We start from the raw sequence: 18,079 nt of genomic DNA, 5'->3' as shown, positions 1-18,079 counted from the left end.
TTTGTTAACCCTTTACAGGTAAAAGAAACATTAACCCTTAGCTATCTGTTTATGACAACTATACAGGGCTTTAGTTAGCCGCTGGATTTTGTTTTTTATTTCATATTTTATAAAAACACCTCATACAATTTTAATCATAAGCCTGGGTATGTGTAGATAGATGTGGAATGAAAGCTTATATAGATAGGTAGCGGGAACCCTCTTGGGTAGGTCTGCGCAGGTATGATTGAATGAGCCCTGTGTTTTTCATCAATAAAGAATTTCATTTTATGATTATAGACTCGCAATTGGTTTTCATGAACCTGTATTCAGTGAATGTATGCAAAAGGCAAATAAAGACGACAAACCCAATCAGTGAAATTCTAATTAAGCAGTAAAACCATTTAAATTTTTAGTCTGAATTCAGAACAAAAACATGAGAGGCAGGCAGGTGGTCTTGGGAAGGCTACAAATGCAGAGGAACTGAAATTGAATGTGAAACTGAATCAAGTTTGTAAAATCACAAGCCTGCAAAGTTAAACTGCTGAGGTCCATGCACTATAGTTGCTGAAAAATAACAAAAGGCAAGTTCACTTGTGCTTCCACAGAAAAAATACCTATTTTGGTTATTTTCTTTTCCTTAGGTCTTTACATGGCAATGATATTTCCGTTGTTCCTGAAGGAGCCTTTAATGATCTTTCAGCATTATCACATCTGTGAGTATTCAGTCATATATTTTTTACTTACATGTATGTTGACCTCCTGCCTGGATCTGCATTTAATGGAAAGCCTTTTTTGTAGAGTAACGTCATGCTATTTTGCTCAGTTTTCTGTGAGCTACAAAGAGCAAAGATGAATTGGAACCATTGGAGTTTAAAGGAAGATATTGAATCTGAGCATTGCAAGGGAGGAGAAGATATATTACTACATACACATGTACCTGAGTTTGACATTGTTGAACAGATGCAGTTTTTAACTGTCTTTTTATGTGGAGTCATCTGTTTTTGTTTTGCTGTAAGCAACTAATGCTCCAACTTTGTGCTCAGACATATTCAGCGTCTGGGAATGTCACAGAAATTTGAAAGGATACTGATTAATTTTGGTGTCATCCTTATTTACAATTCATTCAAATGCTGCTATCAGGATGGCACGTGCATGAAGACAGATGAAACTGACACAAGGAGCTGGAAAGGATGTAGGAGATGGAGGTTATCAAAGAAGAGTGAAAGGAATTTCTTGTGTACATGCGAAGTAAAATGATGAAGTGGCTGCTTTATCTTGTACTTTAATCCTCTGAGTTTTTGTCTTCTCCTTCCCTGATTCCAAAATGGCAGCCATACGTATGTTTTCTCATGCTCTTTGGAAGCATTTTAAAAACATGGATGATCAATTAAGGTTGACCCTCTCCTTACCCCTGCCCCCACAAAAAAGTTGTTTGCCTGTTGTATTGGCAATCATGTTAGACTTGCCTATATTTTGATTTTTGAGTAAAGTAATTCCCCACATCTCAGCTCTACCTGGTGGCATTTTTGTACCATCTCGTGGTGACATAGCATCATGTGACAGTGTCAGCAGACAGAGCATACTTCTGCTCTTTTGGAGAGGTGACTGCTTTATGGACTTCAGCCATTTTCCCCCTGGGTTCTAGGTAGGAGAAAGTTCTATTTTGTTCTTCGTCTTGTTCTCTTCCTAACGAGGGATATTTCTCTCCCTCAATCTGAAGCTGAAAGCATCACCCTTCTTTTGAGAAGGCAGAGAGCTTTTTCTCTTTCTCATGGGTGGAGAACCATTTCCTCTCTTTCTCTGGAACTATAGTAGGGTGGGAGGATACCTGTCAGATTTCTAACATGGGAGTAAAGAGCTTAAAGTATCTGTTGAACTGTATCTGTTTGTTTTTTATTGCTCCCTATTCAGCCTGATTGAGTGAGTGGGTTCGTCAGAGTAAATCACAGAAGTGCTTTCTGCTTGGTCAGGCAGAACGAGGAGCATTTCTGCAATCTTCATTTCTGTTCATGGTATTTGAGCCATGCTCTGATCATTTTTTCCTGGGATCATCTCACTTTCTCTGAAGATCCAGTGGTGTGAGATCAGGATGTGGGACATTCTCAAGGGCAGTAGAATACTGACGGCATTTCCATGACTGCCTATTGAAATGCTAGACACATGACAGATTTTTTTCTTTAAAGCAGTGGCATAGCTTCATTTCAAAGCAGCACAGTGGGAACTGGGGGTACATTACTGTTATAAAGTGACACACTGTATATATCCTCTCCATTAACCATAAAACAGTTCGCTCCTGCCTAAGCGAGTTGTAAGAACATTTGTGCTTTCTACTGGGAAAACCTTGACTGTTAAAGAAGACACTTTATAAATTGAGTAATTCAGAAAATCTTTTAAAATATTTTAAACAATAAAATGTGCTCAAATTTCTTTATTACAAAAAATAAAATTTTAACAGTTACATCCAGCTGAATTCAAGATAAATGGGCTTTCTATGGGGCCCACTGAGGGGATAATGATTCAATGGAACTTGCTAAAAATGTTGCATTACTTCAGATTGTTAGTGGCAGAGTTCTGTCCCTCCCCAGGAGCAGGTCTTTTAGGCCTGCCTCTGCTGACTGCTTCTGACTCAGGGAATGTCCTTGCATAATCACATAGAGGAGCTCTCTGATGAGATCAGTAACCGTAGGCCTATATTCATTGGCAGGGCTCCAAAGAGAAAATAATAAATTGCAGTTTTGTGGGGAGAAAGGTGAAAGCAAATGATTTATGCACCCATGAACTGGAAGAGGGAAGTATTTTTTTTTCAATGGTTTTACCCATTTTTTGCAGGGTGGCCTTAAGCCCCATTTGAAGAGCCACAGGAGTTGCAAGGGTTTTACTTCATCCTCTGGCTAACTTAACTTCCCATTACAAAATTTCTTCTGCAGCTTCAGACGCTCTTTGTTAAACTCAAATACATCGACCATTTCGGTACAAAGGGTGATACTGAGCTCATTAGCACCAGTTCTCCAAAATCCATATTAATGTAATTGGGAATAATGGCTAACATTCTGGCAAAGTTTACTGCTGAGTCCTAGTTTCAAAGCCAAGATCCAGGGTAATCCATGTAGTGCATTTAGCTTCCAGGAGTTTTCTGCTGATCATAGATTTGTTTTTGTTATACAACGCAAGCACATAAAACTGTTATTTTTTTTCCCCCAGTGCTATTGGAGCAAATCCTCTGTACTGTGATTGTAACATGCAGTGGTTGTCCGACTGGGTAAAGTCAGAATACAAAGAACCTGGTATTGCACGTTGTGCTGGTCCTGGAGAAATGGCAGATAAACTACTTCTCACAACTCCATCTAAAAAGTTTACTTGCCAAGGTACTGTTACGTTTTTTCTGATGTGAAATTTTGAAATTTTACAGTGGAATAGTGGAATTGTGAAATGATAGAATAATCCCACGCTTTCTAAATATATTCATCATACCATCTTCATTGTTGGGTCTTTTGTTATGGGCAGGACCAATGTGGATATTCCTCATACTCAAAGTTCTAAAGCCATTGGTTCCAGCAAAGAGCATCTAAACCTATGCAGCATAAATTCCAATTTCCAGTTCCTTTCCGACAAAAGTTGTAAAAGAAGCTTCTCTGGTTCACAGTAAAGTGTTATCCCAAATTACATTGCTACCTGTCTCAAACTGACACTGTTATAACTCTTGTCTTATTAATCAAAGAATATAGTTTCACTAACCTCTGGTGCTTCATTCGCAATATTTCCAGCAAAACTTGTAAACATTTCCATGTTTATTAGGTCTGTGAGTCTTGCGGTTTGTGCTGCATCATAGGAACTGCCAGACTGGATTAGATCCAATATCCTGTCTCCAGCAGTGGCCAGCACCAGATGCTTCAAAGCATCAGATGCAAGAAACCACACAGCAGAGAAATGTGGGGTAATTGCCCTCCATGATGGTCTCATCCTATTCCCTAGTAGTTTAGAGATTGTTTTAATGTTTTATCTCCTCACCAATACTCTTTTTGTTCACATTAACTGGTATCACTCTGGATGTTGTTGTTATCCATATAGCAGTTCAGTCTTTTTTATGAATCTGACCAAGTTTGTGGTCTTGAAGGTCTTAAGCTATCCTAATTCTTGGCCCTTATGTGAAACAGGACTTCTGTTATCTTATGTATTGGTCTTTTCTTTTTTCTTTTCTTACACCTTTTCAATGTGTAGAGCACTTTTGCTGCTCTCCCTTGTCTCTAGATTCTTAAAGTTAAATACTTTGGAGCATCCAATAAAAAGAACCATAAATATGGGATTATTAAAGTGATCCTGCCTAAACTGATAACTCTTCCTGAGATGCTTGATAAATGTGAGCTCAGTTTTTCCATGCAAGGCTATTTTCTTGTGGCAGTGACTTAAGCTTACAGACTGAGTGAGCTTCAAGTTCTATTGACTGATTCACCTCTTAGCAAATTCTTCAAAGACATGGTGGTGCTAAAGATGCATCCTACGTTCTTCTCTAAAATAGTTACAGAATTCTAGCTCAGTTGATCATCAGGACATTTTTCTTTTTCCAGCATGCTCACCTCAATGAGGCTCTTCTCCACAAATTGAGTATCAAGAGGGTCACTAGGTTTTTAGTAAATTAAAACTATTAGAAATCTAACCTGTTTGTGCTGAATTGTACACTAAGTCATTACGCTTTGCTGTCTCTAAGATAACTATTGTTATAGCCTGACATGACTATTGCTCTATGGTCATGTCAAGGCCAGTTCTTTATGAGACAAATCTGCTACCACAAACAAATCATCTAGTCTGACTAGGAGATTTCCAAACCATCCACACGGATTTCTCTGTACATGTTTGCAAATCACTATTTCTGACGTGCTTATAACTAGACAGGATATGGGATGTGCTGTACTACTAGTAGAACAAACACTCTTTCCAGGCTTTGTGTAGAGGGGCAGGATGGGGGGGGGGATCTTTTTCTCCCCCCTCCATTTACAGTTAATTTTGTCAGGTTTTTTAATGATCTCTGTTTAAAATAAGAATTCTTTAAAATGTATAGAGTGTCTTCTCTCACACGCTCACTCACTATATATCTAGATCTATTCATCTTTTAGTGTTATGGTTCAAGGTATGCTCATCTTGCTTGTACTTCCTTCTGTTCCCTATTGCAGCTTTTCCTTTGTTCACCCCTGCAGGTGTATTTATTTCATAGCACATTTTCTGGAGCTGCTTTATCGCTCAAGAATGGGGATCTGTTGTGATGGTTGTCTTTAGAATTACTTCTCTGCAGCTGCCATTCTGTGAAGATGCACATGATACCAGATCACCAGTCATCCACAATGAGTTGAAGGCCCTGTAACACATTTTGTCTTTATTATTCAGGGTTTTTTCCCCATTCATATATAAGTAATTTATCCTTCTGCATAGAATGCATCTGGCAGCAGGGACATTGGGAAGAACGTGTTCTGTACAAGATGCCCCTGCTTGAACCAAGAATTTGGAACTTTGAAGTTCAGGGTTTCTGCTTTGGTCACATGTAGGTGCATAGACCCAAGAATGGTAATCTGTTGTTATGTATGTATTCAGAGAACAAGAATTGCAGGTAATTCCGTCTTATCACTATTTGGGTTGCTACTGAAAGCAAAATGCATTGTTGAAGTTGGCTTCTGGAACAGCTAGTTACTTTCCAGTGGAAAACAACTCTTCCAGTGAAAATCCCTTCTGAGTGGTAAACATTCACACAAATGAATCATTGGAAGCTGGTGAATTGTTTTTGAAATTATAGGGACCTCTCCTGATTACATTTTTCCTTGGGATTTTTTTCTAGTTTTTATTTTTACACATACCTCTAACAGACTCTCAATCTTTTACTTTTGGCTTTTCACAATCCATGCCCTGCTTCTAGAGATTCCAGGGCCTTGTGGTTTTCTCACACCAGGTAAGGTTGTAAATAGCCCTTGAATGGTTAAGACTAGACCTTCTGACCTTCCCTACATGTACCTCAAGCAGACTTCTTTCCTAAAACATGCATGTTTACTGTTTGTTTCCCCTGCCCTTTTCTTGGATGAGTTTATGGGTGATTCTTTGTTATATGTTGTACAATATCACTATATAAATAACGTTGGTATCCTAAATAGCCTGTTGTGTTAGGATTGAAAATTAACTACCTTATTGAAATGATGGTTACCATTGCAATGTGATTGCATTGTCCTGGAGTTGGTGACCTTAGGAACAACTTTTGTTGAAATGTAACTCAGTATGGCTATTTAGGATTAGGTCATATATTGGAGATAAAAGGACCTCTTAGGTACCCGTTAAGTCAGGGTTAAAAAGAGTTTATCTTCCAACATAATTCTTTGAGCTAATTCTGGTTTTGTTTGTATGTATGTATCTTACATGCTTGGTATTCTACATTATACAAAAGTCTCTCAGTATTTAACCGATTTATTTGCTGAGTGAAGTATATACGCATACTGTGGGACTTTTATATAATGTACAATGCTGAGCAGTAGCCTATGGGCCTGATTCTTCTTTACATGAAGCCCCCTTTACACTTGCAGTGAGGTTGTGAAAGGGCATAGGGCAAATGAGAATTGGGTCCTAGAGCTACCCCTTCACTGCTGTTATGGTTTACAACATAAACAAACAGCTGAGAACTATTTAAAACATGTCAGCCAAGCAACAGTGTGTAGAAAGATGTATCCTTTCTTTCTCTGTAGGTCACATTATTTATCTTAACTAACCTTTGTTTTATTTCCATTTATATCTACACACACAGATACTCTAAAATGTTAGCTTATGTTTGCATTAAAATTTAATGTGGGCACAAAATATTTTTAAAAACAAATTTGTTTGAGCAAGAGTTGAATTAAATGTATCTGAAACTTCCCCTTCTTTTTTGCATCCCTATAGCTTTAAAAAAAGGTGAATCAATTTTTTCAGTTTGAAATAAGTATTTATAATGCAAAATCAGGCACAACTTTAACTACTGTCCCATTGGGATGTAGTTTTCTACGTATCTAAGTCACTTTTGAAATTGTACGTTAGGGCTTGTCCACACAGTGGGGTAATGCATTCTGTGGGGCTGTGATTTATATGTTGTGAATTAATTGGTCTGTGTAAATCCTGCTGGTGTTCACCAAAGGTTCTCCAGTGTGCTTTAACATAGTACTGTTTCAGACCAGCATGGTCTGTATGAAGCAGTTAATACACAACGAAGTGTATTTTAGAAATCAGAGCCCCCATAGAATGCATTGCGCTGCTGTGTAGACAAGTCCTTAGCTCCTAAAAGAGTTAAATGTACCCAAGATGAAAGGAGCAGTAAAGAGAGGAAACTTAGAAGCTCATAAAGGAGAAGGGCAGGAGGATATAAAAGAAAAATGTAGGATTTGTTTCTGCTCCCACTGACTCAATAGGAATAGGAGCAGGGCCTCTAGATGTGGCCTTAAAGGTGACAACTGGCTTTTATTTGATTTGTAATAGCCCTCTGTACAGAAAATTTTATTTACTTTTTTTTACTCACATAGTATTTCTATCCTTTGAGCTGAATTCACATTATACAATGAAAATTAGAATTTTGGATTCTGTCTAATTAGGGTAGAGTAAACTGGCTAACATAAAATGAGCTGACAGAAATTTCACCAAAAGCTCAAAACACTTCTTGAGTTAATTAAAAAATGGTATTTCTTCTTTTTCATGCACTGACACTTACTGGCCTTAGCTGCTGTTTTGATATTTCTGATCCAACACTACAGATTACCAGAAATCTCCCAAAACAGCCTCTTCTCACAGGATTTCCATTTAGATTTTTAGATCAAAGAACTTCAGAGAAGAATCAAAACTATAGATACTATTTTTTTAATTTTAAGATAACCAAAATTGTTGACAGTAAGATTTTGTCACATAAGCGGGAAAGGAAAGTGTGTCAGATATGTAGGATATGCAGCAGAGATGAGGAAGTAAAGATTAAGCGTTACAGCACAGTGTCATAATTTACCAATTGCTTTTTTTCAGTACGTCCCACTTTCTCCATATTTGCTTGATTTAACCATCAAGTCTTTTGACATTCATTCAGGCAGGACTTTTAAGATAATTTTATGGCATTTGTTTCAACTTGCATGCTCTGTTGTTTGTCTCTTTAACAGAAACTTTAATTAATTTTACACACTCGTTGGAAATAAGGTGATGAGACAGGAATGGTCAATGATCCATCCATAGTTTGTGTCATTGCTAATAAACACCACCTCCTTACTGTAGCTTATTTTTATTTTTATTTCTTTACATTGTCATACAAGCTCTGGCATAGAAGCACACCAATACCAGCAGTTTTGAAAGTAAACTTTTGTCAGCTTCTTCTGTGCTAGAACACTCTACAATATCTTTATGATGCATAGCTTTTCAACTCCTTTCCATAGATCTTTTCTTCACTATAACAAAACCTCCCTATTTAACTCCCCCCCCCCGCCCTTCCCTAAAAAAAGTTTGATTGTCACACAGGTTGGCAAGAAAAGCATGGTGTATGAGTTGTAATTTATTTACTATTTGCTACAAACAGCCTTCCAGTCAGGGCCGGTGCTTCCATTTAGGCAACCTAGGCGGTCACCTAGGGTACTAGGATTTGGGGGGGCGGCATTTTGCAACCTCAGTGGCAATTCGGCGGCGGGGGTCCTTCCGCGCTCCGGGTCTGTGGTGGCAATTTTGCGGCGGGTCCTTCACTCGCTCTGGGACCCGCCGCCGAAGTTCCCCAAAGACTGGGAGCGTGGAAGGACCCCCCGCCGCAGAATTGCCGCCAACGACCGGGAGCGCGGAAGGACCCCCGCCTAGGGCGCCAAAAACCCTGGCGCCGCTTCTGCTTCCAGTGAACTATTTTAAATTATAAAATTCTCCAGCCTTGTGCCCACAGTCATCTTCGAAGTGTCTTTGATTTGCTGGCAAAGCTATTGTTAATATTAGATTTTTTTTTCCCCACATGAAAAGTCTCTTTCCCTTTTAGGTGATTTTGTGCCCACTAAATTTTCCCTTAATGTTGACCTAGAACCCACAAATATGTGTGTTTAACTCTGCATCTGGGTAACCAATCCTGCATTACACCAAGGGAAGGCAGCTTCCATGTCACGTCAGAAGGGCCAGCAGCAACAGACAGATTTAAACAACTCTCCTGGCCTGGTCCCCAGCCAGCATCTCTTCCCAATAGTTTCAATGTGAAGCCGTGGCATTACTCAATGAAAGTTACTTATGCAGGATGTTTATTGCAAATAGCAACAGGCTGAAGATTAGCAAATGAAAGTTATGTAAAATAATATTGGGAAGGAGCAGTCACATGTCAACTTGCCTTCTTTATTGCAAGGCGCCATTGATGTTTCAGGGAATTTTTTAAAAAAATATTTCTTTTTCAGGCTGCTCCACCCAAGCAAGAAAATATTACTTTTTGCCTGTAACAAAGCAGCTGAATATAACTGTCCCTCAGCTGCATAATAGAGATGGGGAAAGACAAAGTTTTTTTGGCTTCCTACCCTATTGAGATGTAGAGTATTTTACAATTTTCAACTTTCCTCTGCTTATTTGTGACTTTCAGAATAACAAAATATTCTTATTTCAGCTTTAATTTTTTTTTACCCTTTAGGTAGTACTACAGAGGAAATAAGACAAATGCAAGCCTCGACTTTACAATCACAAAACTACACATACAAGCACTGAACTAGCTTGCCCATTTATAAAATTGCTTATTAAACAATACTCCTCATTATAAACATCTGCTTCATAATAACTGTTTACTGTTCAAGAGCACACAGTAATCCAACCTCACCATAGGAAAATGCATAAAATAATGCAGTAAACCAGCCTTAGGATTGAACAGCCACATGTAAACTTAATAACATAGGAAGCTCAAAAGTTTTGATGTTTAGATTAGATTAACATCAAAACATGGAGGGCCCCCTGTGGCTCTCCATCCCCATGCAGTCCTCCTCACCTCACTTAGACTCTATGACAGATTCTTCTTTACCTACTGTTGTTAACTTGTATAGTGAGGAGAGGTGGGCCAATGGTTGGCTACACTTATCAGGCATTCTTAATAAATGATAGACCCAGTTGCTCTTCTGTTCTCTTTTGGTCCCATCTCCCACACGGGCCTACAAAGACAAACCATGGGTTAGGCTCTGCTAATTGGACATCATGAAAAATAGCCTGTGACTTCAATCATGTAACAAAAATCCAGCCAACCCACCTCATAACTAGAAAATGAACCATTTTTCGAAATTTTCAGGATCCCAGTTAATTGTTTAAATAATTTCTGCCTGGTTTAGATGAAATTTTTCCTACACAAAAAAAGTTACAAGCAAGGTACATTTTTTAAGACGTTCCAAAAATTCAAAAAGGGCAACTGTGAAGTATATTAATATTCTGGGGAGTACACAACAAATTTCTCAGCTGATTGACATTACAAAACCTCAGATTTCATAAGTATTAGTTGCTCAATTCTGTTAGTGTGAGGACAAACTAACAAAACAGTGCTCACCTGTATTGCAGGGAAGATGAACAGAAGCATGGACACCAGCTCCAGTGTGAGTCAGTAGGTGTATGGATGCGGTGGCAGTGCAGTCACATTGCTTGTAGGTTCACCACATGCACGAGTATCCTCACTCTCAAGCTGCACATATACATGGCTTTCTGTAGAGGAAGACTAGAACAGAGGGAAGTTCAGTTGGAGGCTTCATAGAGGGTAGGCTGGTAACATGATTCTATGACGGACCTCTGCACTGTAGTCTCATGATACCTCTATGCTTATGCAGCCGGTGATAATTTCATTTGCTGAGCTAGCCAGTAGATCCTCCAAGTGTACAGTTGATATGGTTTAAAACAAAATGGAAAACAGCACAAAACACTGTTTTCTGTAACACCACTAGGGACAAGCCTGAAAACTGTGACACTGGTTTTCAGAGCCAAATGAACTGAGTGTGTTGTTCATTTCCGTCAGAACAGAGTAGGATGGGAGGATGGTAGATGCAAATAATTTATTTAATTTTAGAGTTGGGAGAGAGGAGGATGAAATAGTACAGTGGATTTTTTTTCCCCTTAGTGTTGGAAAAGGAAGGATGAAAGCCAAATGTTTTCAGTCTTGATTTAAAAAAAAAAAAAAAAAAAAAAAAAAGTTAAGGCTAACCCTGCATATGGAATATGCAGACATACCAGGATAAGTAGAAAATAAGCAAATTAACACAAGTTTATTGTCAAATGATGAGAGATGTTAGTTTCTGACTAACAAATTTGAATTTCGTTTAAGGGCCTGTGGATGTTAATATACTTGCCAAGTGTAGTCCCTGCTTATCAAATCCATGTAAAAATGATGGCACTTGTAACAATGATCCTGTTGACTTCTACAGATGTACTTGCCCATATGGTTTCAAGGTACGTACTAGGTGGTAAGAAAAGAGTTGAGGAAAATATAAGCTTCATTGTCCTCCCCACGCATGAAAAAAAGTCTCTTTTTGCTCGCTTCCACCAGTCTTTTTGGTTTTATTTTATCTTTTATTTTGTTGTTCTGTCTGCAGGGCCAGGACTGCAATATTCCAATTCATGCCTGCATCAGTAACCCTTGCCAACATGGTGGAACTTGCCATTTAAAAGAAGGAGAAAAAGATGGATTCTGGTAGTGGTTTTTTTCATCAAAAAAAATGAAAAGAAAAGTCTACTGAGATTGAACTACTTGTTAAAGAAAACGAAAATCTTTTGGCTATTAATCTTTGGATCCTAGAGAGTAATGAGGAGAGAAGATATTTGTTGATAAACACAAAACCACAGCAGTAGTCTTTCAGGGCTTATGGAGTATTAGGAAAAAATTCTGTCCTCGGAAAGCTTAAAGTGCTTTAAAACTGTTTAAAAAAATGTGATTAGTCAAGGCATATCAAGGCTAGACAACATAGTATTGACTGCATTATGTTAATTAATAGCTAGCTAGATCCCTGCTGAAAAAGTCTCACAATTCAGCTGTTGTTGTGTGTATTGCTTCAACAGACAGCATGTAAATGATAAGTTGTAAATCCCAGTGAAACAGAAAATTAATGATTCATTCCAAACCACTATGCCAGTAGATAAACATACTGTGAGCATTTTAAATCTTGAGTTATTTAATCACACAGTACAATTACTCCAGATGTACTTCATGAATTATGAAATATAATTCTTTATTAAATGACTAATAATTTCACATTAGAATGCTAATCTACTTCTCAAGCTTGTTAGAAATGCCACTTTAAAAAGAAATGCTCTTTATTCTGCAATTCATTAAGAAATTATCCTTATTTATGTATCCAAATTCTGTTCCAAGATTAGACTCTTTCCAATTAAAAATTAACTCTATACATTTTAATATCATGCCACAGTCATGTTTTAATTAGAATCTAAAGGGACATAGTCACAGTTTGAAACCTCATAATTTGACCTATCTTTCTTCTTTTTTAATATTGTGTGTGTTTTCAAAGTCCAATTAACAGCATAATCACAGTTGTGGGTGCAATATAAAAATAATAGATACATTGAATTATATCAAAAATTTGTGGGGGGGGTGTGTGTGTGTATAATGTTTTTATTTTATTATTTGTTTTTAATATGCTACATGCTGTGAAAACATGCATAAAAGAAGGTACAATCTGTCCCTTGAAGAGTTTATAGTCTTGATATATAATGATGATTTATTTATTATGTATTACATTCATATATATTGCGTATTAGACTCTGCTCCTGCAAACATTTACATGAGTAAAGTTAAGCATGTACATAATCTTTGTAAGATAAAGGCCTTATATGTAATAATGTATTATAACACTAGTGATATTTCGTATGTTTTAAAAAATCAGTTTTAGAGATCATCACTCATAAGCAGTCCTATAATATAAAAGTAGCATGCATTCAATAGAAGAACATAAATGGGGAAGGAAACATTTAGTTTTGAAATGCAGGGGTTAGGTCTATATTTAATTAAAATTATTTTCTGAAAGATACTGGCAGTGTTATACAATTTAAAAAAAACTTAAGAACTCTTTTACATATGATATAGTGCTTAATACTAATGTTATAATTATGTGTTTAGATGTCTGATCTCCCCAGCTGATGATTCACTATAAGCAAGTATATTTTGTGTGTTACAGGTGCACTTGTGCAGATGGATTTGAAGGTGAAAACTGTGAAGTGAATGTTGATGACTGCGAAGACAATGACTGTGAAAATAATTCTACCTGTGTAGATGGAATTAACAACTACACTTGCCTTTGCCCACCTGAATATACTGGTAGGAATATGAGAGAAAACATAGGCAATTTAGCACTGGTTGTAAATGAATAGTCTTATGCTTTAAAGTTTGTGGATGAATCCTGGCTCCACTGAAGTCAATGTAGGACCAGCGCCAGGGTTTCTGGCAGCCTAGGCGCACAGCCATTTCGCCGCCCTGTGCGCGGGTCTCGCGGCTTTGGTGGAGCTGCCGCAGGCATTCCCGTGGAGGGTCCACTGGTGCGCGGTTTCGGTGGAGCTACCGCAGGCATTCCTGCGGCAGGTCCACCCGAGCCGCAGGACCAGAGGACTGTCCGCAGAAATGCCTGCGGCAGCTCCACCAGAGCCGCGAGACCAGCAGACCCTCCGCAGGCACGACTGCGGCAGCTCCACCGGAGCTGCCTGCTCCCCCCCCTCCATAATGCTGGCGCCCTAGGCAACTCCCGAAGTCGCCTAAATGAAAGCGTTGGCCCTGAGTCAATGGAAGTTTTTGCAATTGACTGCTATGGGGCCAGGATTTCACCCAGTGACTCTTTTATTTGGTTTATTTGGTAAAATGTATAATTACAAACAAAAAACACACACCACCAACACACCACACTGCACCAACACACTTTTGATGTTCATTCATTGATTTTTTTTATTAACAAATAACATTTTGAAAGTTAAAAATCATTCAAATTTTATTTTAATGTAAAAGATAAAATTGTCTTTCCCAGCACTAAGGTCCAGCTAAGTCCAGTGGAGGACAGCCAAGGAAAGAAGAAAAAAGTAGGAGCTGTACAGATCTAAGATCAACCCTTATGATTTCCTTCCTCCACCTCCACAAAATATTAACTGAGCAGAGAGCTTGCACCTTGCCAGAACAGAACAGAGCTCCCCCCTACACTGAAGCATAGTCGTGACATGGGGATGTAATCTATCTCCCTCTGTTCTCAGCGCCAGCGTGTGCGCACACACATGCTCCCCGGTAATTTTTTTCTTGTAGCTGTTCTCCTGTCAGTGTCTGTTGGAGACCAGGTATAAACTGTTCCTTTCTCATATAAAGGATGGTTACTCCAGTTTTATTGCTGTAGTCTCTAACAGACTCTCTGGCCTCAGCTGGGGAAAGTGGGAATGGAAAATCCTGAAAATCAGGAACTTTAGAGAACAGGAAGCAGGATATTTTATTTATTGAGATGCATTCACTGTGTGTCAGTAAATTGCTAGGTGCATATACAGCTTAAATACATACACATAATCAAACACACAAAGTATTTAATGAACTGCCTTGACCCCAGAATAAACTCCACTCAATCGTCCTATCCCATAATCCCAGTTGGTCTCCTTGCCCCTAAGAAAAAAATGAGAAAACAGGTGAGTCTTGCAGCATGCTGTAAAAAGCACTAAATCTAGGCTCTGGTGGATGGTCAAAGAAGGAAGTGAATTCCAGAAACAAATGTCCTCACCAAGAACTACCAACCCTCTTCTGTGTAAGCCAGGGCAATATTAGCTTGAATGCCACATCCCCACTGAGTGCCCATACCTTTAGTCTTTAAAACTTAAAGCCAAAACTTTAAATCTGCACCCTGGAAATCAACTGGCAACATACGCAGGTCACAGAACTCAGGGAAATGTGTTTTGTGCAAGAAATACCACTTACAAGTCAGTTAACTGCATTCATACACTAGCTGCAATTTCCAAATGACTTGATGGTATGGCTCCATATAGAGCGAATTACAATAACTGAAACAGCAAAGGTATGAATAAGTATGGTGAGGTCCACATCTAAAAGAAAAGGACACAATGTTCTGTTAAGTACAAATGACAGAACACTCTTTTGCCATTTTCTACTATCAGTATATCTAGGAGCAATTGATGATTCAAGAGAATCCCTAGCTGTAAGTCTTAGAAACAAACGGTAGCCAAACCCCAGCCCGAATAAGGGTGCATATATAATGTCTGACATTTTTCCTGTAATCCTTATATCGGTCTTATCTGAGCTGAGTCTTAACCAGCTAGCTGTCAGCTATTTCAAAATCTCCATTAGCCACTAGGTAAGTCGTTCCATTGCACAAGTAGATTGGAAGAGATGGAAGTACAGAGCTAGGTGTCATTAGCAAACTGTTTTCTGCATTAGCTCTTTTGAGGTTTTGTATATCCATGGAAAAGGTTAAGATCTCGTGTGCATGAGCTTTTAGCTCTAGTAACTTTGTAGCGTGTTACCAATGTTTGGTTTGTTTCTGTTTTGTCGTTTTTGTCTCAGACCTGTCTTTTCTCCAGATAGGTTAGACTGCTCCAGTCCTGTCTGCTGAGACAGGAATGTCATGGGGCCATAATTATTTTATAAACATCTTTAGCATTAATTATGTAATAGCATAAAATGATTAAGTGTATTTTTTATACAATTTCTGTCCTGCTTTGCTTTTTAAGTGTCTCTGTGCATAAGTGGTTAGGGAAATGTCATGTAACAGATTGGGAAGTGAGAAATTTTGGTAATGTGTTTTTATTTTAATTTTCTGTTGCAGTTGTTTGTTTTTTAGTCTGGTGGCAAAACACCAGAAAACAGTACTGTAAAACGAAAAGGCTGACTTGTCCTTGGGGAAATGTCAGGTAATTACATTTCTGTGGAGGGCAGCATTCTGTCCTTGGACAGAATGGCTCTAAAAAGAAAACTTTATCCTGATTTCTCTAAATCAAAACTTTGATTTGGTTCTGTTGTTGCTTTGAGGCTAGTTTTAAAGAAAAAAAATAACTTTAACTCTTAAAACAATTAACTCTGCTTTCAGAAATATACTGTATTCACAATTCCTGCTGATGTTAGTGGGAACTGTAGGTTCTCGACATCTCTGAAAACAAGGCCAAACAGTTTTATAAGCACTGTACTATTAACTGTATTGTATTTAGAGATTATGGTCAAGATTTTAAAATACTTCAGTACCTCTCAGACTTTCCTCATCCTGTCTCTCACCCCCCCCCAAATACTTTCTGAATATATCTCTATCCCGATATAATGCGACCCGATATAACACAAATTCGGATATAACACGGTAAAGCAGCGCTCCGGGGGGACGGGGCTGCGCACTCCTGCGGACCAAAGCAAGTTCGATATAATGCAGTTTCACCTATAATGCGGTAAGATTTTTTTGGCCCCCAAGGACAGCATTGTATCGGGGTAGAAGTGTATATATGGCCAGATTTGATTGGTATAGATAACTCTATACACAATAAAATCAGCTACTGTGATTTCACCCAATGTACAATGACTTCACATCCTGCCTTAACTGACCCTGCAGTTTGAAATAAATAAGCCTATCATGTTATAATCATAACCTTGTACAGCTAACAAACCATGTCAAGATCTGAGAATGGGGAAACAGTAGTATATGGAGGATAAAACAATGTTACAATTGGTTAAAGTCACAAATTGTTTTATGATTTTTTTGTTCTCTGCCTGATTCAAAGGTAAGTAACTAAATCTCAGTCTAAGTAACTCAATCTGCATGAAGAACTTTGTAAATTTCACGTGCAGCAATCTCTACATACTGCAGTCTATTGTCTACCACAGCTCGGGATATCTGGGCAGCTCTCCTCTCTCGGCAGCTTCACAGAGGCAGTTCAGTGTTTGGCACTGCACTCTCTGGCCATGCATCACCCCTCCCACCCCCCACTTCTATTCTTCGTGGCAGCAGACAGTGGCAGTTTTTGTTGCTCACACCCTCTCTCTTCTGTTTATCATCTTTTTTCTGCCTACCTTCTGGGCAGTGGGGAGCGGTGCTCTTCCTCGCCAACGTTCCTCTTCCTCCCTTGGTTGGTTAGCCCCTCAGAGATTTAACTTTGTCTCCACTTCAGCATCTCCCTGCTGGATCCTCTGCCCCTGTACAGGCAAAGCAGAACAGCCAAGAGAATATTGGGTCAAATTGAAGCACTGCTCTGTCTGTGAAGCAGCTTTTCCAGGCTTGGCAGACAGTGAGTTGTGTCCAGTCTGTACCCAGACAACTGTCTCTTACTCTGTTAGGGCCTGGGGCTACCAGTTGGACAGACAGGTCGGGTCCCCTACCCACACAGGCAGACGCAACTCCAGTGGGGGAAAATGGACTAGGAATCCCAGCAGGGTGAGGCTCCAAAAGTGATAAGGCCCTTGACTGCTCAAGTTGGGGATAAGTCCCAGGGAACCCCTTCAGAAAAAGTGAGGAGGCTTGTAGGGCCATAAGTCCTCCCCTCACGCCCATCTGAAAGTGAGTCCTAAGTGCCCTGGAAAAAGAAGCAGGGTGTCTAATCAACTTCCTTCCCCCACAAGCCAACCAGGAGAGGTTGGACAAGAAGTCCCACCGTCCTCCAGGGAATGGGACTCAGCAGGGAAGGATTCTGAATCAAACCTCCTATGGGGGCTTCAGGCCTTAAGGAAGGCAAGCTGCAAAAGGCCTCACCAAAGCCACAGCAGAGCTATTACACTCCTGAAACAAGCTAAACAACTGAAAAAATGTAAAGAGGCAAAAAAGAGAAGGAAATATCTCACACACACACACACACACACACGATATGAGCAGTGATCTGCCAAAATCTTAACAACGAGCTCCCTATAAAGAGTTCTGATTTAAGGGATGTGCCACAGTATGTATTTTCCCGGCCAGAGCCCATCAAAGGTGCAGCGTCCCCTTGCAGGGAAGCAGGTTAACAACTGGTTCTAAAACTGCTTCAAAATTTAACAACCAGTTTGTACAAACTGGCGCGAACTGGCTCCAGCTCACCACTGGATACGAGTCCTCTGTCTTCTTTTCCTCCTCATCCTCGTTCCGCTCCTCCACTGTGGAAGGTGAGCAGTCTGGCTGTGAATCCAAACAGGAATGGGGGGGAA

The 18,079-nt window shown here is 39.2% G+C and overlaps 1 protein-coding gene across 8 annotated transcripts in view; it reads left to right on the top strand.

Annotated features, from left to right (window-relative positions):
• The window catches only part of SLIT2 (slit guidance ligand 2), a 408,552-nt gene that overhangs the window by 341,694 nt on the left and 48,779 nt on the right, over positions 1–18,079 (top strand). For all 8 annotated transcript variants that reach the window (XM_075066554.1, XM_075066552.1, XM_075066553.1 and 5 more), the window contains 5 exons: positions 624–695; positions 3,184–3,347; positions 11,261–11,385; positions 11,529–11,626; positions 13,125–13,264. In XM_075066554.1, the coding sequence (XP_074922655.1) occupies positions 624–695; positions 3,184–3,347; positions 11,261–11,385; positions 11,529–11,626; positions 13,125–13,264 (599 nt within the window). The remainder of the gene's footprint in view (positions 1–623; positions 696–3,183; positions 3,348–11,260; positions 11,386–11,528; positions 11,627–13,124; positions 13,265–18,079) is intronic.

Source organism: Chelonoidis abingdonii, chromosome 5 (genome assembly GCF_003597395.2).
Source record: "Chelonoidis abingdonii isolate Lonesome George chromosome 5, CheloAbing_2.0, whole genome shotgun sequence".
NCBI classification, from domain to species: domain Eukaryota; kingdom Metazoa; phylum Chordata; order Testudines; family Testudinidae; genus Chelonoidis; species Chelonoidis abingdonii.
The sequence above is the reverse complement of the archived record's forward strand: the minus strand, read 5'-3'. Positions and strand labels throughout refer to the sequence as shown.